Source organism: Petromyzon marinus, chromosome 16, assembly GCF_048934315.1.
Source record: "Petromyzon marinus isolate PM22_M1 ecotype Great Lakes invasive population chromosome 16, UKy_Petmar_22M1.pri1.0, whole genome shotgun sequence".
NCBI classification, from domain to species: domain Eukaryota; kingdom Metazoa; phylum Chordata; class Hyperoartia; order Petromyzontiformes; family Petromyzontidae; genus Petromyzon; species Petromyzon marinus.
Genome location: NC_133682.1, coordinates 628412 through 643290, shown reverse-complemented (window position 1 = coordinate 643290; position 14879 = coordinate 628412). Strand labels below are relative to the sequence as shown.

Sequence of the window (14879 nt, the reverse complement as noted above, 5' to 3'; positions counted from 1 at the left end):
AACCCAACATTGCACGTCTGAGCCGTCATTTATTCAAACGCAACGGTTTTTCATTTGAAAGGTGTTTTTTTAAGTGCCAAGAAGTGTGGAGAGAGAGAGAGAGATGCGTGGTTGTAATTACATTCAGCAGCAAGATGGCAACAGCAGCAGCAGTAAAATGTTCGTCAGGAGCTCGAGGCCGATGCCTGCTGCTGGCCACGACGAGAGGGCTTCAGCAGAGAGAGTTCGCGTCGTTTTGCTGCTCTTCCTCCCCCGTTGCATAAGCGTAGATCACAGTGGGTTGACGAGACAGTCCACATTTCTGGTTGAATTACAGTACCCAAATCGCACTATGACTTGCTTTTTATTTAACTCAATGTGTCTCTACGGGTCTCTATGGGTCTCTATGTATATACATACTGTATGAGTCTCTATGGATTTACTCCGTGGTATATAGTTTGGGTTGAATTGCTCCAATCGCACGGCTGTGGTTTTTCTTAAATGTATCTCCCTGAGTCTCCATGTGTCTCGAGGTGACATTATAGGTCTATGGCTTGGGTCGCGTGGCCACACTCGCACCACTGTGGCTTGTGTCTCTTTAATTCCCGATGTGAGAGATTGGAAGGGAAACACGTGGACGAGAGAAGACGCGTGGGATGGCATCGCGTGGGATGGCATCGCGCGGAGTGCGAAGTGAGTGGGGCTTGGGCAGGAGGCGTCACGGACAAGAGGGACGATGGTCAAGGATGATGACGGATCGGCAGCCAAGGCAGGGAACGCGTCCGAGAGGACGTCCCACCGAGCAGGGGGAGACGGAGCAGTGATGAAATCAAATCGTGGTGTGTCGAGCAGGCGCTGGGCGGATCGTTACATCGCAGGACTGCGTGAGAACTTGCGGACAGCTTGGGGGAGGACTTCATCCAGCAGTGGACTGACCATGGCTGAAGATGATGACGATGAATCGCTCGAAGCTATGAATCGTCAGAGCCCACCGAATCGCTGTTGGTCGGGGAGCACTCGAGAGACTCGCCACGCGTCGCTCCTCCGCCGCCTGCCGACCACGGGGTGGGACTGCTCAAGACTCGCCAGCTGCGCACACGGTGGAGGAGCCCGCTGCGTCGCTCCTGGGTGTGCAGGCGGTGCAACTGCACCAGCACCCACGGACCGGAGAGGCCCAGGCGGACAGGAGGCGGCTCCGTTGCATTCATCTCTCCTCGGCCCATGCCAGCCACGCCACGTCACTGAGGCCCATTGGTTTATCTACTAACCCATAACACTTAAATCGAGACACAGACTAACATTGTCCACAGACTAACATTGTCCACAGACTAACATTGTCCATAGACTAGAATTGACCATAGACTAACATTGTCCAGAGTCTAACATTGCTCGTAGATTGAAAGCTACTTTATTTAGAACTGCTTTTTGTATAAAGTGTGTTGTACTTCCACACCTCCGATTAGCACGGTTGGCTACGTACGGTGCGAACGAAGTTCAAGATACATGCAAAGACTAACATTGCACTTAGACGAATATTGCCCAAAGACTAGCATTGCCCTTAGACGAACAAGTTATTGAGTGAACATCGTGGACAAAGCTAAACGGAACTAAATCCACAATAGCCAATATGAGGGTAACTCATCCCCCACTCGCCCCCCACATCGCCTCGTGTCTGTAGTCACGGCGGTGGCCGAACGTCTACAGGGGTTGAACTTTCCCGGGGACTCCACGGGGAGGGAGGGAGGGAGCGCGCGTGGCGGCTCCGGAGTGCATCGAGACGTGACGACGTCACCGGGAGAGCCGGGAGAGGGACAGAGAGGGAGAGGGACAGGCTGGAGTTCCGCCATGCGCGGCTGACCCACGCCGTGTCGGCATTCAAGGAGCAGTGGGCACTGGAGGAGGCCGTGTGCTCGGTGGCAGAAGACGGAAAGATCTGCATGCAGATCTGAGCTACCCGTCGGAGGCCGTAGGACTGCGAGAAGGGCTGGGTGCAGATGCAGCACTTGTAATTTTGATTTGTATATAATAATATTATATATATTACATAGAAAACATAGGGGGAACATAGACATGGAGTAGGGAGAGAGGTGGTAGAGAGAGAGGGGGGGGGGGGGTAGAGAGAGGGGGTAGAGAGAGAGAAAAGGGGTAAGGAGAGCAGAGCGTGAAATCTATTGTGAAATCTTTCATTTAAAAGGGGGGGGGGTTACATAAAGCAAAGCATTAAAAAAACGAAATGATGAACGAAGCAAAGTGCCGACTACACCGAGCATCTTCTTGTTTCCTCTGATCGTAAAAAAGAGAGGGAGGGACAGAGGGAGGGAGAGGGACAGAGAGAGGGAGGGAGAGGGGTGATGGCAGGAGAGGGAGACGAGGAGGGACCAGGGGGAGGGGCTGTTTTTGATCAACGCTTCACAGTTCGTGGAGGGAACCCCGCCCCTCATTGCCCACTCCACCCAACCCTCGCATTGATTTATATCGAAGCGTAGTTTAATGACGTAATGAGGTTGATGACCATTGACATTGAAGATTGATGACGACGACAGCTGTAATGATAATGTCATGGGTGATAATCACGAATTCATGATCATAACGACTGATTGATGCTGACTGACCCCTTGATATTTTTTTGGCTAAGTGATAGCCGACTGATGATTTCCAATCGCGATAATGACATGTGATGTTGATGATGATAACGATGATGACGATGACAGTGTACAAGGCTTTCAGTTTTCATTTTTCTGGTATAGCCCTGTGAGCCATTCGGCTGTTGAATCGGGTGCAACCGCAACAAACAAAAACATGAACAATAAAACATCTTAAAGTGACTATGTGACTGTGCAAACAGAAAATCCAGGAAAAAACAGCAACTATTCCAAAAAAAGCACCGTACACCAACGCTGTGTGCAACATTTCCAGTGGGATGCAAGTCAAACAACAACAACCACAAGGCAACTTAGATTAAGGCCATCAGTCTAACTCCGTATTACAACAAACAAACATGGCCAAACAAAAAAAGTTTTCGAAATCACCAAAATGAAGCCATACCGATCAGAACTAAACAAAGACAAATATCCCCCCCTTATAGATGTAACCTCCTTTCGGGGCAAGTGCTGTTAGCGAGCGCCTATGAAGGCCGGCACGGAACACGAGGGGGTGGGTGGCCGGCACTCGAGGCGCATGTCTACACGTCGCCACCCCCCTCCCTCTCCCCCGACTTCAACTTCTCTGCCCCACTGCTCCTCTCCTGCGTTGTTGCCTCTCAGAGAGCAGCGCCGCGATGCGCATGCGCGGAGTGCGAGCGGCGCGCGAGGTCGGCTCATCCCCCCAGCGACGCGGGGGCAGCAGCGACTCGACGGGGGGGTCCCAACACATGTGAGAGCAAAGCCTGGCGAGGAGAGGGGTGGGGCGGAGGTAGAGATCGAGGGAAGTGGGGGGGGACGAGCCCCTTAGCTACCCCCGGGCCACTGCTCCTCCACACCGGGGAGGTTGGAGCCGCGCCGCGCGCGCACTGCCACGGAGGAGACGGAGCGCGGGCGAGGCGTGAACGTCAAGTCCCGAGCGACCCCCCCCCCCATCCTGGCCGCCCCTCGCCCCGTGCACCCCCCGATGGCTTCGCAGGAAACCCGCCGGGATTCCCGGATCCGCGCTGCGGCGGAGGAAGCTTGGCGCTGGGTCGAGGTGAGCGTGGCGGGCGGGCGGGCGGGCGGGCGGGAGGTGGTGCCGGTGCTGCTGCCGCTGTCGCACCGCTTTGTCGGGAGCGCGCCGGACACCCGATCCGCGCGCTGACGAGCGAGAGCGCCCTGAATAATGAAGCGATGTGTGCGCGCCCTCCCCTCCTCCCTGCTGCCCGCGCCCCGGTGCCTGCCTCCATCCCCTTACCCGCTGCGCCTCCCTCCCCGCTGCCCGGCGCGGTCTCCCAGGCCGTGACGGGGGTCAGCTTGGAAGGCGTGGATCTTCGCTGCGCACTGCGGGACGGGGTCGCGTTGTACAGGTAAGCGGGGGTCAAGGAGTCGGGGGGGAGGGGATGGGGAGCTCCCAAACTCCTCCCGCCGCGGACTCCGCGTATCCACGGCTAGGTGTGAGTTTTGCGATTCTCAACAACTCGTACCGATTTACCTCGCACGCGGATTCGCGGCGTTCCCCGCAGTAAATTCATCCCTGCACATGTTTTTCGGAGTTCAATGGGCGGCGTGACTTCTTCCGAAGTCGCGCGCAAACTTCGACGCTTCGACTGTCACGCGTGGCGTTCTAAACACTCGCGCGCGTGTACTTTGCGTCGGCAACGTCCCACGAGTTTCCGAACAGCGATCCCCGCTCCGTGTCACGTCAGCAGTGGTCGCTTCTGCGTGTGGACCATTGCCCGCCATGCGAATGTGGAATTTCCATCGCTGGCTCAGAGAGCCGTCAATAAAGATGAGCCCCCCCCCCCCTCCCCATTCTGTCGTTTTTGGACTATGATGACACAGACACAGAGCGGCGGGTGATAACATCTGATCGGGGTTACCACGCAATCGCGTCTCCGCTGGGGTAACCACTCGGGTAACGCGCGCGCACGCGACTGCACGAGTGCGCGTGACGACTCCGCAAGCGCGTGACGACTCCGCGAGTGCGCGTGACGACTCCGCGCGTTCCTGCCAATGACTCCGACTCCCAACCCGCTCCCGCGAGGGCACGAGTGGCAGCCGAAGGAGAAAGACCGCTCCCGAGGAGACGGCCGTCGCGGAGATGGAGCGATAAGATTGGTTCACGCGCAGGAGTGAGATGGATGGCAGCAGCCCTGGGACGCGTTAGGGGTGGCGACGGCTCGGGGAGGCTTTCGACCAGCAGTGGATAGACAATGACGTGACGTGTCAGCAGCAGTCGTAGCATCAGCAATTAAGAGTTATCCACTGCTAGATGAAGGCCTTCCCAAGCCATCAAGAGCACGCTGCGGGATGCGGAGGGCGCCAGGTGGCGCGGGGGGGTGGGGGGGTAAACGAAGCGAAGCGTCCCAGGAGCTTCCAGGGGAAGCGGCGGCGCTGCTGCTGCTGCCGCAGGCCTCGTGGCCGGTGCCGTTCCCGACGGAGCGAGCCCCAGGAAGGCAGCGGCTCTGACGCCGCTTCAGAGCCCCCAACCCCGAACGAACGCCCAACCCACCTGCAGGCGCTGGAGATGCCGGTCCCTGTTCAACTCCCACCGCCTGTGAAGCGAATTGTTTGGTGAGAAGCTGCTGCCGCCGCTGCGTTGGCGATTGTGCAAAAGCACAATTAATAATTATAACACTAATAAAATCAAACTCAACACATTCGTCAATAACACCGTGGCCTAAACAGAGAGAAAATACACACGAGGTTACGTTTCGGGTATTGACGCTTCTGTGTTATGAAGAAGGGCCATTGCCCGAAATGTTGTCTAGCATGTGTTTTATTTTCCTTTAGAGCCCCGGTGCTATTGGCGTGTGACGCGGTAGCACGGAAGCGAATGGCACAGTCTGCGCGTGGAGTGGCGAGCGTGCAGCGACTCGCTGACCAGAGAGCCCCTCTCCTCTTCACTCCCCCCCGTCCCTCAACCCCTAGACCCCCCCCCCCCCTACTACCAGACCCCTCCTGAAAGAGCCCCTTCTCTAGGGAGAGAGAGGGGAAGCTACGGCGCTACCAGTCCGTGCCCGGTGGAGAAAGGCCCCTCTGTGCCCGCGCACTGTAACCCGACCGCCTGGGAACGCGGGGCCCCCACCCCCAGACCCCCACCCCCCGGGCCAACAAGGCCCCCACCTCCTCTGTGCTGTGTATCTGGCAAGAGGCGTTGTCTCTTGGCGATCTGGGGACAACATTCGCCTGCAACTCCCCTGGGCGCTCGGAGGCGCCCGTAGCTCCACCGTCCCGATCGCTCCTCCGCGTCCGTCCACGTTGCGCGTCTCAGCGACCCCCGGCGATGAGGACCCTGGCTCGAGTTCAGCAGCACCCCCCTCCACCCCTCCATCCCCTCCATCCCCCTCCATCCCCCTCCATCCTCGTCCACCCCCTTCATCCCCCTCCACCCCCTTCCACCCCCTCCATCCTCGTCCACCCCCCTCCATCCCCCCTCCATCCCCCTTCCACCCCCTCCATCCTCGTCCACCCCCCTCCATCCCCCTCCACCCCCCTTCCCGCTGTCCGCATCACAAAGCGGCCGCTGACGGGGGGAGGGGTTAGGAGGGTGCGAGCGGATGGCAGTGGGGGGGGGGGGGGCGCAGAGCGATGGAGGAGGGGGGAGGCGTCGGAAATGTTTCGTGAATTCCTGCGCGTCGCGCTCCCTGTGTGTTTAACGACTCGCGCCTGAGCTCCGCTATTCCCGGACGAGCGCCGCGGACAATAACTGGATGGCTTTTACCGTGGCTCCACTGTGAACACGACGGTGGCCAGTTCCACCACGAGGCTTGCAGGACTACCGCGAGTGGAGTCGCAGGATCAGTGGCGGACGAGGCGGCGACCCGCCGACGCGCGTCACGGATCACCGCTCCACGTGCGCGTCGTGGAGCGCGTTGGGTTGGGCCTGGAGCACGCGGCGGTGAGAATGGAGCAACCCGCACCTCTGCTTCCTCCACAGGCTCGTCAGCGCGCTGGTCCGCGAGCACGCTGAGTGGAACCCCCTGGAGGAGCCAGAACCCCTGGAGGAGCAGGTAAGGGAGTCATGGAGGGCGTCTCCACCCCCAGGGGCGGGGGGCCATAGTAGGGGACACAGAGGGGGGGGAGGGGGGGTCAATTGGCCCGACTGAATCTTCCCAGACAACTGTGACGACTGTTCTACATTGACCCAGTTCAGCAGGGTCCACTGCTCGTTGACAGAAGGACGCTCGCTGCCTTCCTGCCCACGCTGCTCGATGCCCCCCCCCCCCTCCTCTGCCGTCCTCACCTCCGGACCCCTCACCCCGCCCCCCTCCACACCCTCCCCCCACCCAGCTCCCCCTCCCCGTTACCGCTGCGATGCCATCGCTTGACAGGAGAAGTCATCGCACAGCCGCGACCCCCCGGGAAATCCGATACCGCATCCCGCGCCGCGCAGAGACGGGATCGGTGCCTCGCGGAATCCCAGCTGAAAACCCCAGGACCCCTGAGTTATTCGGACTTCTTGGTCCTTGAGCCCCCACACCCCTCCCGAGGGGGTCTGAGAGGAGGCTGAGGCTCGGGTCACACTACTGCTCTGATAGTGCAGAAGTTTTTTTCCCCAGCGATGAATTTGTCAGAAAAAACTGCTGAATTACTTCAGCAGTTTTTTTAATTACTTCAGAAGTTTTTTTCTTGCTGTGGTTGTCCCACCTGATGACGATTGCTTGTGTTGCGATCTATTATTTTTCTACCTACGTGACTTTACCGAAAGAACCAAAGAGTATGGATGCCTGCAGTCACCAAAGCTTCAAATCAAGATTCATATTCACTAACCCGAACCCTAATATAACCCTTAAATATAACCCAACGATCTAGCCGGAACTTTATTTCTTCTTACCCAACCCGAATCCCCAGCGATGAATTTGTCACTCGCTATGTTCCAGATCGCTGCTGGAGCTGGCTTGGAGTAGGGATCATCGGCGTAAGGCACCACCACGAGAGTGCATGGGACGTCTGTCCATAACGACCCCGTATTATTGTTGTACTCTGTATCTCCATCGTGCGGTGAAGAGGTTTTGGCGAGATGGACCCGGCGTGCTAAATGATCATCGGAACGATGCTCCGGACGATTCCGGCTGCCCATTACACCGGCCTCTAGGTGCCACAAGCAGCGCAGATTGGCTGCAGCGTTCATTTCCAGAGCAGCTGTTGCGTCTCATTCACCACGCGTGCCGGCTTCCACATTCCTCGACTCGACCCTGCCACCAAAAATCGATGGGAATCGAGTGTTACGTCCGAAGCACACACATCGAATCGCGTGTACAGGAATCGATTATTTAAGATGTATGTAAATTGTCTGCAAATTATTTGCAAATGTTACGTTCAGGCTAATGGAGCGAAACGGACAATACAAACGAGACAGACAATACAAACGAGAAAAACAATACGGATGAGACAATTCAAACGAGAAGAACAATACAAACGAGACAGACAGAATGCTGGATGAGAGCCAGACCACGCCGTGCGAGTCGTAGGGAGGGGGGGGGGTACTTGACCATAATTCACCACGCTGGTCAGTGCGAGTTGGTTGGTGAAAGGCGAGCAGCATGGACTTGGGAGCATGGCGTCACAGCACAAGGGAAACGTTTCTGTACCGCCCTCTGCTGATCACCACGTAGCAGAGAGATATCCCGAACGAGACATCGACATCGATTCTTGAATCGTAACACGGAAAGAATCGGTGTGGGGGGGGAGAGGTGGGTAGGATGAGTGGCTGAATCTTTACCCCCGTGAGCACGTGTCCATCACCCAGAATCCCACCCTTTGCCCCCACCCTCCACAAGCCTCACCCCCTTGCACCCCATACCCCCTCCCCGGAGCCGGGGCGGCTGTCACAGCTGAATTTGCCGTTTTGGCAGCAGCAGCAGCAGCAGAGGCAGCAGCAGCAGAGGCAGCAGAGGGGGGTTTTATACATTTCTGGACAGTTGGGAGAGAAGAGCTGACGAGAGCTGAGAAGAGCGCAGAGCTCACGCAGAGAGTGGACAGACAGCGCCGCGCTCGCCACAGCAGCAGCGCGGGGCCAGGTGAGGTGGTGGTGGTCGTGGTTGGTGGTGGTGATTGGTGCTTTACCACTCGTGTGTGTTCATCACTTTTGGTGGTTGATAAATGTTGGTGCGTGGTTGTTGTCTACTTTTGGTGGTGGTGTGTTGTCAATGTTGGTGGTTATGGTTTGTGGTTGTCGGTTTTCAATCAATACTTTTAGACCACTCTCGGCAATTGTTCGTGGTTGTTGTTAGTGGTTGTTGTTGTGGTTGTTGGTATATGTAGTTGTCGTTAGTAGTAACTGTTGGTAGTGGCTATTGGTAGTGGATGTTGTTGTTGGTAGTTGTTGTCGGTAGTAGTTGTTGGTATAGGTTGCTGTCGCGATCCAGCGGCTGCGCCCTGAACTTCTGCAGAACGCAGCCCTCATCAGCGAGCCTCAGTGTGGGTCGGTGATGAGGGCCGTGTAACGAAGGGAGCGGTGGGAGTGGTGGTGGCGGCGGTGGCGCGCGGACAGGTGTCGCCGCTATTGTTCTGCCGCTATTGTTCTGGCCGCGGGCTCTTTCCACGCTCCTCCATTGTTTTGCGCCCTGCAGCTCCGTGAAAAATTAATCAGCTCAGGTACCTCGCCTCCTTATCCCGTGCCCAGCGCAGATGTGACAATGATGACGGTGCTGGTGGTGGCTGTGGGTGAGGAGGAGTCGCTGGTAAGGGCAATTATCACGGTTTGCGCGACAAGGAAAGAACGCAGTGTTGTTGATGCGAATTTGTCCGCTGTTAAGTCTCCACATGGCGAGAGATATTCAATGAGAACGAGAATTATAGCAGATGCGTGTTTATCGCTGCGACTGTTTGTTGTGTCCTGGAAAACAGGCTCACATAGAGACACATAGACTGACATAGGGACCATGGATAGGGAATCATAGACTCACATAGAGACCCATAGACTCACATAGAGACCCATAGACTTGCATAGGGACCCATAGACTCACATAGAGACCCATAGACTCACATAGAGACCCATAGACTCACATAGAGACCCATAGACGCACATAGAGACCCATAGACTCACATAGAGACCCATAGACTCACATAGAGAGCTGACATGGCAGTGGCGCCTCGTCCCCTCGTCGAGCCCGTGGGCCCTGTGGCAGCTGCACCGCCTGCGCACGCGATAGCCACGCCACTGGGATACTCGGTGTGAGAGGACGGGTAGAGCTAAGGGCGCAGCCCTGAAGTTTATCGCTCTAGAGGCCGTTCGAGAGAGCCCCTCTAGATGGTAACGTGGCCCATTCTTCCAGGCCGGCCAGTCGTCTCGCCGTCTACGTCACACGAGTCCACGGCACGGCTCTGTGGTCAGTGGCAACATTTCCTTACCATTGGCCCTGGTCACTGGGGTCGCACGGGCCTGAGGTCAAGTGGGGGAACTTCACCTGCACGGGACGATCGGTGAAGCCGCGTGTGGAGGACGAGGGGGAGAGGGGTGGGGGACGAGGGGGGGGGGGGCGTTGAGGAAGAGAGGGGAACACATCGGCCGCTGTTGTCGCTTTTGTTGGCTTTGTTGTGCGCGCACGCGGACCCGCGCCTCTGTAGCAATCACATGGTAGCCTTTTGCGCGCTCACCTGCCAGATTCATGAACTCCCTCCTCTCTCACCTTCTCAGCCGCTCGCCCTCTCTCTCCCTTTCTGTCTCCTTTCGTCCCTGTGCCTTTAACGCGTCCCGCATGGCGGGACCCCCGCGCCTGCTCACGACTCACACTACTCATGTAGCAGCATCGAGTGTGCAGGCGGTGCAGCTGCCCCAGATCACAGGAACCAGATGGGGTCGGGGTTCCAGACACTGGGATATGAAAAGGGGAGCAAAATAACACGGGGGATGAACTTAACTCCTTGCGCCGAGGCCCATACCGTCCTCGTGTGAGTCTACGCGCCTCTATGCTAGCCTATGGATCTCTGCGTGAGTCACTGGTGATCGGGCTGGAACCATCACCAGTCACGCCACATCACTGCTGTCCCCCCCCGGGCCCCAGCGACCCAAGCGCCCCGCGTCACCCTCTCTCCAGCGGCCACCGACGAGGCCCCGTGGCTACCAGCAGTGAATCTGTGCGCCACCGCTGGGTCGGTCCCCTTGAACACGCGGGCGGGGGGTGAACACGGGGTGGGGGTTGTTGCTCAAATTGGCTGGCGGCTGCCGGCAGCGCAAGTGGGGAGGGGACCAGGCGGTGTCGGGTGGCAGAGCAGTTTAATAATAGCGGTGGAAATGCCAGGGATGTGAGCAAGGGGCGCGGGTCACGGCGAGAAGTCGCGACTTGGGAGGCCCATGGGGGGTGAGGGCGGTGTGGGGGCGGAGAGGGTGGGGGGGGGAGCCCCCCGCGGGTCCGGCAGCGCCGCGCGGGCCCTGCACGCGCTGGATACGGAGGGGACACCGGGCAGTTGAACAGCACTGCTTAAAGCGAGCCTGACCCTGCTGATGAGACACTGAATGTTGAAACCGGTCTTGAATTTTGCTTGCGTTGAATGTGCTTTAGTTTTCTGTCCTTCCCCCGCACCTGCGATTAGCACGGTTGACCACTTACGATACCAAATAAGTCAAACATACAAACATCGTATACAGTTTCAGAAGGCCGTGCGGCTGATGGGATGTATACAAAATACGTGTTTTTTTTGCTATTCTGGAGGGGAAACTATGGGAAAGAGGCACAGTGTCTACCAATGTATTGCTCCGTGTACTTTGGGAGATTTTGTTTTACAATTTGCAACTTAGGTTGAAGGCGTTAATCAATTATCTCTGTCCGTCTGTGAAGTGTGTCCGCAGATAATGCAATGCGAATTCAACTTTAGCACAAAGCAGAGGTTAAAGTTATAATGATCACACCGAGGTAAACAGGAGCCAGTGTTGTGCTAAAACAGAGGCCCGAGTGAGAATGGTCGTGCTGCTGATCGCCCGGCTATCGCGCCGTGCCCTCGTTAAGAGCCAACAGCCCATGGCCCTCGGGAGGAGCGCATCGCCCTGGATTTGAGATTGACAGCGACAGCCCCACGGGGCGGATACGGGACGTCTATACCCATAACTACACGTGGATGGGGGGGAGCGGGGGTTAGCGCACCGAACTACGTACCCAGCGACACGAATTCTAATCCGGGCCTTGACTATCGTCCGTGGCGAGTGATGTCAGAAACCGGTCGTGGGCAACCTCCCCACTTAAAAGACCCGCACTGGGCAGTGTGGTGAAGTAAGGTCAAACAACACTCACGAGCCGAACGACGCGAAGCGGCCCTAAGCCAGCAGTGGATTGACAAAGGTTCGGATTGGCAGTGAATCTCGCAGGATGAGTAACGGAAGAAACAATGTCTGAAAGCGTAGCGGTGGTTTTATGGAGGGGGTGGGTGTACTAGGGAGGGGGCGAGGGGTATTATTTATAGACACATTCTGCGCGTTAGGGGAGGGGAGCAGGGGGGGCAGGGTTCGTGAGTGTTCGTGTGGGGGGCTCCAGCACACGCCCCCTCCCTCTCGCGCTCTCCCTTCACCCCCCTGGCACAGTGGTCGCAGCATAGTACAGTACAACAATGAATGTTGCTGCACTGCCCTTTTCTGATAAACGTAACCCCGGAGCGACTCACTCGACCGCCACCACCCACCGCCACCACCACCGCCTGTTATATAGCAGGCGGGTGGGTGGGTTGGTGTGTGGGTAGATTGGTGATTGGTTGGATATGTAGGTGTGTGGCTAGCTGGCTGGGGGGGGGTGAGTCGGTAGGTGTATGGGTGGGTAGGCGGTGTGTTGGTTGGTGGATTGGTGAGTTGGCGCGTTGCTGTTTGGTTGGGAGGGTAGGTGGCGTGTTTGTTTCACGGCTGGGTCATGGCGCAGGGCTCGCTCGGTTGCGCACGGTGGCTGTGACCGTCGCGCTGACGGGGAAATCGTTGACTCCCGTGGTTGGCGTGGAACGATTTTTCCACGAGACATCGATTCCACGGGGAGCCAGCGCCGGGGTCAAGGAGAAGTTAACAGCGGTGAGGGTCGCAGGGACTCGAGTTGGCACCCTGATCACTGCTGATCATGACGATGTTCATCATCACGATCATGTTTATGATGTTGATGATGATGATGTGGATTTTGTGCAGCCCCTTTGTCAATCCGCTGCTGGATGAAGGCCCTCCGCACGCCTTGTCGGCCATTCCTGGCTGTTTGGCCATACTTCACCACGATATGTCAGTGTGGGTTGGTGCAGATGGGGGCGGGGGGCGGAGGCTATGAGGGCTCCCATGGATCTGATGTGAGCCGCGCACAGCAATAATCGAATCTGAGAGTTGTCGTGATGGTAAAGTAGGGAGATAAAGGGGGAGATGCGGGGGATAGGAGGGGGGTAGGAGGGGAGGGGGTCAGATTTGTCGGTGCCAAACAAAAACGTTACCCACCAGGACGAGAATCAGCAGCAACAGCCAGATGGGCGAGCCCCGAGTCGGGCGGTAGCAGCCCGGAGGAGCAACCGAGGGGAGCTCTGCCCCCGGATGGAATCGAGAATGTGGATTGAATAGTTAAGGCCACGATTTATCTTCTATTCTTGAGCATGATGGCAGCGGGATCAGCAGTAGCAGCAACAGCGATGTGGTTCAAAAGCTGAACTCCGCTGCTGCTGGCCACGGCGAGAGGGATTCGTGAGAGAGAGAGTTCGTGTCGTGTTGCTGTTCCTCCTCCTCCGGAGCCCAGGCCACGGTGGTTTACTCTGACTAACGGCGCGAGCGATGTTGACGCACGCTCCTGAGCGATCAGGTCCCGCAACCCAACGTGAAGCATCCCAGCATTTCCGAGAAGCCCCCCCCCACGCCCCCCCCCTCACCCTGTGCCTCCCCCCCGCTGCCCCCTACAACGTCACCAGAATAGATCCACATGTCACGGCGCGAGACAGAGGCGAGCGCCACACCACGTGGGCGTTCCGCATAAACTGCGAGAGAAGTGACGGGTTGGTGGATCACGCACAGACGTCGCGTGGAACTCCCTCCCCATGGGCGTCGAGCAGGAGCCGTCCCGGGCCTGGCTCGTCAGGAGAATGTAGTACAGCAAGCATGTTGAATCCACCTGTTCCGTCTGTATGGGATCGAGCGTTGCCCCCCCATGCACGCACGCACGCGTGAGTGTTGCCCACGTTGTAAACATTCATAATTAGCAGCGAGCACCTTAACATGTAGAGGACTGTAGAGCTTGGGGCGCAGGTTCATCCCGTAGCTGCTGCCTTCCCGCTCGTTTGTGGCTCTTCCTCGCTGTCACAATGTGGCTATGACGCGTCAAGATATTCTCGACTCTCTCCGTGCAGAGATTTCATACGAAATCATGGACACATTCGTAAATAATAATAGCACAACTGTCCGTCTGTGCGTGCCTTATGGGGTGTGAGTGGAGGCTATGGAGGGGGGAGGCAGCGGCGGGGGGCACGTGCACGCTTGTGAAGATGACCCCATAGAGCGCTCACGTGGAGTCTGGAGGTGCACTACTGGGAGGTAGCTCCACGCGGGCACCGACCAGAGGATCCACATCGCTTGGCAAGACAAACACAAGCTAACCAGCGCCAAAAGGTTGTTGCACGTTGACCTCGTCATTGCTCAGCACTCCCGACGACAATCGTGTGATAGAAAGCGTTTACGTAATCCATCTGTTTGCATGATTGATAATATCCGATTTTATACATGTTGAGATCAACGTGATGTGATTAAAACGTTAATTTATATGCCAGCAATTTTGTTTCCCAAAATGAGTGTAAACTATTTCTTTCTCGTCCGAGAGTAATAGCTGAGTGAGCGTGAGAGTGCGTGTGTGTGTGACTGTGTGTGACTGTGTGTGTGTGACTGTGTGTGTGTGTGACGGTGTGTGTGTGATTGTGTGTGTGTGACTGTGTGTGTCCTGGCAAGGATTATTCAACATCGCCTTGCCAGGCACGCTGAGGAGAGGCTTGCGGAGCCCCAATGCGGTTTCAAAAAAGGGCGGTCCTGCACAGATGCCATATTTTCTGTCCGTCTGCTACAGCAGAGGTGTAGGGAGTTCCAGCAAGACCTACATCGTTGCTTTATTGACCTGGTCAAGTCCTATGATGCCATCAGTAGGCCTGGGCTCTGGGTTGTTCTTCGTGCTTTTGGAGTACCTGACCATCTGCTCACGATCATTAAGGACCTTCATGATGGTGAGCGGGCCCGGGTAAAACTACGTGGCGGGGAGTCAGAGCCATTCCCTGTACACCTTGGGGTGCGACAGGGATGTACTCTGGCTACCACATTATTTAACATCTATTTTGACCACGTTGTTC

General features: G+C 56.9%; 1 protein-coding gene across 4 annotated transcripts in view; it reads left to right on the top strand.

Moving 5' to 3' along the window:
- The first annotated feature begins 3349 nt into the window (after positions 1-3349).
- The window catches only part of LOC116943023 (uncharacterized), a 45479-nt gene continuing 33949 nt past the window's right edge, over positions 3350-14879 (top strand). For 3 of the 4 annotated variants that reach the window (XM_076067383.1, XM_076067381.1, XM_032955621.2), the window contains exons 1-2: positions 3680-3970; positions 6544-6616. In XM_076067383.1, the coding sequence (XP_075923498.1) occupies positions 3795-3970; positions 6544-6616 (249 nt within the window). In that variant the 5' untranslated portion in view covers positions 3680-3794. Of the gene's footprint in view, positions 3658-3679; positions 3971-6543; positions 6617-14879 lie in introns of those variants that run through there. The other variant, XM_076067382.1, reaches the window with a different exon arrangement.